Source organism: Corylus avellana, chromosome ca1 (assembly GCF_901000735.1).
Source record: "Corylus avellana chromosome ca1, CavTom2PMs-1.0".
Lineage (NCBI taxonomy): Eukaryota > Viridiplantae > Streptophyta > Magnoliopsida > Fagales > Betulaceae > Corylus > Corylus avellana.
This window is the reverse complement of record NC_081541.1, coordinates 40,153,847-40,160,620: the sequence shown is the minus strand read 5'-3', so window position 1 is coordinate 40,160,620 and position 6,774 is coordinate 40,153,847. Positions and strand designations below refer to the sequence as shown.

The 6,774-nt window shown below is 33.9% G+C and overlaps 1 protein-coding gene across 1 annotated transcript in view; it reads right to left on the bottom strand.

Moving 5' to 3' along the window:
* Positions 1-5,004, bottom strand: part of LOC132172169 (uncharacterized) — a 9,993-nt gene extending 4,989 nt beyond the window's left edge. Inside the window, exons 1-2 of the mRNA XM_059583622.1 lie at positions 3,405-5,004; positions 2,962-3,331 (exon numbers count right to left, since the gene is read on the bottom strand). Of these exons, the coding sequence (XP_059439605.1) occupies positions 2,962-3,331; positions 3,405-5,004 (1,970 nt within the window). The remainder of the gene's footprint in view (positions 1-2,961; positions 3,332-3,404) is intronic.
* Between the last annotated feature and the right edge of the window lie 1,770 nt (positions 5,005-6,774).

Here is a 6,774-nt window from a genome sequence, read left to right as displayed (position 1 = left end):
GTTGGCATTGGTTGAAAAATGACTTGAATTAATCAAGCCATGGAACCCACATGTTTTGTCTCTATAGCACACCTTGCCTTGGATCATCTAGAAGCTTTGACAAAAGCAAGCTTTTGTCAATATTACAAACCTTCGTTTATATGATTTTTAGGGTAACTTATACTTAGATTTAGATGAAAAATAATTCACATCTCCGACTTGTAAGATTTAAGATACTTTGACTATCTTCTTTAAACATTTCTTAGTCATAAATATCCCTGTATCTATCATTTTTTTACCATATTAAATATCTTATCTATTAGAGTTTTCCTAAATCTAGCTAACCAAATATATATATTGTTAATTTTGGTCTGCGATCATATGGATTGATCTAATGGGTTTCCAAGGATAGGTCTTGTTGATGGGCTAACACAAGCTTGACCCAGTATAAACACACCAGAATTGGATGTTCACTGATTAATATATATTGTAATTGTTGCTCCCAAACAATTCCGGATTTATTTTTCAAATTATTATGTCTTACTGATATTGAATTATTGATTGACAACTTTATCCTCTCCGAGTTAAAAATTTCTTTTAATTTTTACATGACATATATTAATCTTTTAATTTTTACATATCATATATTAATCTTATAACATGATAAATGCATAGCTTATTAACACACAACTAGATTTCTTTTAGTTTTTATTTCAAAAATAAAAACTTATAAATAACTCCTAATAAAAGCGGCAATTTTTTTTTTTTTTTTTGCATGCAAGTGAGCAAGCAGCAATTGCATATGCCTACGTCAATGGCAACGGTCAATTCCTCATTTCAAAACTGCTTAACCTTCTCCAAATTAAGTATCAAAACTCAGGCAATTCTCCACTCAACACACATGCTACAATCATGTTGCTTTTTATTGTAGCCACATGTGTTTACGCGGTGGCATTGATGGCGATAACACGATTAATTCCAAACATGAGCTACCTCCGTAACACTATTCTTATTTGTGACATTTCTGGTGTCTTGTCTTGTTATTTACTTGTATTCATCATGCTTCCTCTGTTTGCGTGGTTTCTATTGGTTTTATGTGTATTCGCACTCATAAGAGTATTGTACAGCTCATATCGACAGATTTTTGAGTTGCTCCATGCTTTCTCAATTCAAGTATGCAGAACATTAAAACAGATTTTCAAACCATCTCATCAAGCATCTAACAGCAACTCGATGGAGCAAGAGGGCAATGACGGTATTCCGACGATAGTGTGAATTGTGAAACCCTCCAACAATTTAAGTGTGTTAATTTAGGTTTTGGCACATTTGGTTTCCATGTACGTTATTAAAAATGAGCATCTCAACATGTTTCAGAAAGCTGATTTTAGAGGCATGTCCGGACCCCCAGAAGCCGGGTCCGGACACAAAAACCAGCAAGTGTGCTTTGAAGAGCAAGTCCGGACCGCCAGACGCTGGGTCTGGACCTGATTTCCAAAAACTGCTTTTCACAGAGCAGGTCCGAACCGCCAGAAGCTAGGTCCGGACCTATTTCTAGAAACTGGATTTTGAAGGAGAGATCTGGACCGCCAGAAGCTGGGTTCGGACCTCATTTCCTGAAAGCCTTATTTTTATGAGATGTCTGGACACAAGAGTTGGAGGTTCGAACATCACTAGGTTACGCATATGTAACCCTAGCCATGTCCGGACCCCAAATTAGCCCTGTCCGGACATGGCTGCCGATGGATTAATTATTTTCTATTTAAACACTTTATTTTGCTTGAGAAATGTACGTATTTTGTGAGAAAAATTAGAGTGCTTAGAGTGAGAGATATTGTTCAAGATTATTTGTGAAAAGAAAATACGTGAAGCCAATCGGAGTTCCGGTGAAAGAAAATCTTTTAGAAGAATTGTGCCAGATGTTCTGGAAAGAGCTACTAAGGTAGAAGTCAAGTGGGTCACTTGTCATGTGCAAGGAAGAGTCAAAAGTTTTGTAATTCTTCTTGTATTCCTTATTCTTCTTATAGTAAATTGATTTCCTGGGTTTGGCTGCCTCAGAGAAGTTTTACATTTAAAGAGTTCTCTAAATGGTATCCTCTTCGTAACCAAATATCTATGTTCTTAATTGCTTAGTTCATGTCTATATTTGGTTAATCTTTTAACTGCTAGGTTAGATCTTTTTTTGAATAATTTCTGTGAAACACCTAGACATTTGGATAGATGTTGTTTGGAGTCATTTTAGAATTTTCAAAGTGTACTTTTCCTGTTGCTTTGTTGTTGTACCATGGTTGTGAGTGTTTTTGGGATAGAAACTACTATTGCATACTATTTTGTTTTCAATGTAGTGATTCGTCATTAAATCAAATGCAAATTTATGGGCTAGCCTCTTGATAACTAAGAGGCAGTAAGTAAATCGTGTTGCACAAAGTCTTATAGGGACAAAGACTTCATATTCATGTTGCTTTAGACTTTCGAAGAATCTCCTCTTTAAATCAATTTGTTTTCTTCTTTTTCCTCACAAACCAAACCAGTATATATCAACACAAGCTAGCAACCATGTTGATACTGACAAATTCATCTGAATGAATTATTGAATGCATGCATCTCTTCATTTGAGATTTGAGATTTGAGATGCTTCGAAATAATTATAGCTGGTTTACAAATTCAAATAATCTTACTTTCATAACAAGCATTAACTTACGAAACTGTGATAAGAAAACATAAGACGAATTGTCTATGTTGAAAAGCTTTCAGCTGTATTTACAATGCCAGAAAAACACATTCACAACAAACCTTAAATTATAAATCAATCAAAGCACGTTAGAAAATGTAAAAGTAGCTAGAGATAACATTAATTGATCAAAAAAACATCATTTTATCCCATTAAGTGATAAAAAGCATCTCAAAAAATTACAAAATAAAAAGAAAAACAATTTTGTTTTTATTAATGCTACAAACAAAAAGGTAATAGTTTTTTATACTGACGGTTCGATTCGATTCTTGGGCCACCTATCCAACCATGAACCAGTTGGATCGTCTATTAATTCGTTGGCATGACAGTCAATCAAATCATGAAACCAATACTCAAAATCTCCATCATCCCAAAGATGTTGATAATTAACGTCATCAAAAACTTCACCAAGTTTGTCAAGAATGATTGGCTCTAGCATTTGTGTTTCTAGGGATTTATACCTCTCCATCATCATTGTATTCACCATAAATGCATGATCGTCCAGGCAACTGTCCCGCAACTGATAGCGCTTGCATAATGAAGAACTACAAGGTTGACTCAAGATCCGAATGGCATATTTTTGTAATACAGGGAGATGATTGCCACAAAATTCCCACCATATTCCTGCACAATTCAAAATAATAGCATAAATATATAAGTTTTACCAACGAAAAAAAACATAATTTACTGAACTCACGAGGATGAAATGTTTTTAGCATCATCATGGCTTGTGCTGTGAACAAGTTTGACACTTTCATGCGGTATAGTTGTACTTGGTTCATGAAAGCTTCCTTCTCTTCCACCGCAACTAAACGTTCCAGAATATAATTTACACCATTTGTCATTTCAACAGTCTCCTTAAATTTCTCACTACACATGTAAGTCGGATTTAAAAAGGCCGCAGCTGCATGTATTGGATGAATAATATCACTTCGAACTTCATTTAAAATTTTCCATACAACATCATAAAGGACGTTGTTACTCTTACAACATAGCTTAACTGCATCTTGTACACTTTCCATCATCTCATATAAATATCCTAATGTTGGGCCATCACAATGAACCAAACAATAAGCTTGAAATAGTGACTGCATAACTTGTGCTAACATTTTTCCTCGGTTCCAAAATTCTTTGCAACGAATAGCATAATCAATAAAGTTTGCACCTTCGAAAAGTTTTGCTGCCTGCTTGTCATTAAGTGGCTTCCCCCAATCACTAGACAACGTTGCAATAGATACCTGCAAAGCTTGCAATTCACTTTCAACTTCTAAAAGTGGTATGAGCAAGAAACAGTCGGAAGCTTTAAAATCTTTCTTTCTGTGCACTCTTCTTAACGGCACATTAACTTTATGCTCGTAAACATATAAAACTACCCACTTCGCTACTTTTATTGTATTATACACAAAAGGAACGTCATATACTTTACTCAAGAGTAATTCAATCCCACGAGTAGCACACGGGGTTTGGCAAATCCAAGGATACTTTATGTGAAGCATATCCTTAATTTTACTGACCTCATCACCATCACCATCATCATCGTCATTATTAATGATAAATTGTACTACATTTGTAGGCCCAATTAAGTCCAGGATGGAAGACATCATTAATTCAAAACAATAAATGTCTCTGCCCATGCTGTCGGGCGGATCCATGCACGCTACTCCTATTGGCGTATATGCATAGATATCCACGAAGGTGAAAATTGATCTATTGAGCCGCCGTTTCTTATGAGGCCATATGTTGTACATCAAGGTACAACCTGTTTTAACGGAATATTTTATGACATTTTGAACGTATTCCTCAACTTCTTTCATGATATCTGGCATCAACTGTGATTTGAGAGTTAAAGAACTTGGAAGTACATAATCTGAACCATGTTTAGCAACACCAATCACAAAGTCATTGAAGAGGGGTGACTGAATGGCATCATAACAAATTCTATCCGAGATGATGAGCTTAGCAAATTGTTTATCCACTTGACTCTTATCATGTCCCGTACATAAATTTGGCATGTGTGATGACGAGGAACCTGAAATACTTTCACTCTCTAGAACATTAACTGATTCTGCCACAGATTTAGCTTTCTTAGTAGGAGCGTCAATCGCTTGTAGTACTTCTAACTGAATTGCTTCAGGCACTTGTAGACAAATTTGAATATCACGCCCTCTAACTCCAGACAAATGTGATTTAAGTCTTGAAATGCCCCCAGCAAAATCTTGTTTACAAAACTTACAAACAAAACGACCATTTTCTAACTCCTCTGCATAATCCCAAAATGAATCTTTCCTTCTAACCATGTTCAATTTGTTTTTCCTAAATGAAATGGATCACATAAAATTATTAAATTTAATATGAAGCCAAATAAGATCAATTCAAACAAGAAGAGCACAAAGACAAATCAATCATCATGAACATGATCATAGAACATACACATCATCTCGATCTTGATAAATATGGTGTGTCACCACTAGAAATGAATGTAAACAAAATATCCATAAATTGAGAGAATTAATTAGCATTTTGTCAACTCAAGTTGTCTAAAAAATATTCTCCAAATGCAACAAAAATTTAGAGAAGTTAAAAATCTCTCTTAAAACACAATCTCTTTTTTAGTTCATGCAATCCAATTATCAAGAGCACTAATGCCTTAGAGTTTGATTCGCTTGATTCCATTAAACACAGTTGTAGATAATAATAATAATAATAATAATAATAAAGAAGAAGAAAAAAAAAAGCTTGTGTACTCAATCTGATTTCTATTTTTCTCTGATAAAATTTTATTCCAATGCATATTAAAATCAAAAGCATAGAGAATTATATATTCCTATATGAGGGGTAAGATTTAAACCTCTAAAATTTCTTGTACACACATCAAGATAATGTTAAGAAAGAAATAGCAATCACATACACAACATAAAACAACAATTTACTGTTTTGATAAGTTTGCAAAATGCATCAGGCCTAGTATTTTATCTCAGAAGAAAAAAAAAAAAAAAAAAAAAAGTCAACTCCAACAAAGACTCAAAAGTCAAACTTAGCTGGCAGTCTCGTGCAAGCACGCTTTCTTCGTCTTTAGCAACACTAAAGCTGATCCAAGGCTTTATAATATATATACATGACAAAATTTTACAACATTTATTAATTTCTTTATTAATTCATCAGTTTATAATATATATTATAAACTGATGAATTAATAAAGAAGTTAATAAATGTTGTAAAATTTTGTCATTCACAATCACAACAAACCGAAGAACAGACAAAATGTTAATCAACTGATCATCGATCTATCACAACCCAACACTAGACAACTCCAAATTAGAATTACCCAATTCAGATTTGAGATACTCAACATAAATCTCCAAACACAAATCAAAGTCAACTACAAAATAAATCTCTAACCCAATAAAAATGAGAAATAATAAAAATCAAGCTAACACCACTCTTCTCAGCAACCGAAATCCATCTCAAGCAAATTCAATATTATTAAAAACTAATCCAACACCAAACATAATCTTCTACAACAACAAGAACACCGACCACAAAAATTACAAAAATTTAAAGTTTAAAGAGGTTACCTCGAAGATTTTTCTCCCCTTCTTTTTCTTTTTCTTTTTCTTCTTTGGCTTCCCGAACGATCCACCCTCTCTCTTTCTTCCTCTCTCCCTCTCTCTCTCCCTCTTTCAGCTTCTCAGCAAAGTCTTGTATGAAAGCTTTCGTCGGTCAAAGTTTGGGACTGAGGTTTTAAAAAACTGTGATTTGAAAGTTTTGGCTTAGGTGCTTATTTATTTATTTATTTATTATTATTTAATAAAATAATGAAAGTGAGTGCTTCTTAGCAACTTCGCCAACATCTCTCACTTTGATTTGTGAGAGATGTTGGCGAAGTTGATGCGAATCAGCCTTTGATCAGAGGCTTTCGTTTTCGAGATCATAAGGTATATATTTGATGCGCGTGCAAAAAAAAAAAAAAAAAAAAAAAAAAATTGCCTATTATCTTCCTTCATCAGAGAATTCTTTTGGTTTTGCTTTCAAGAAAGATTCATACTTCTCTGAGTTATCTACTCCTA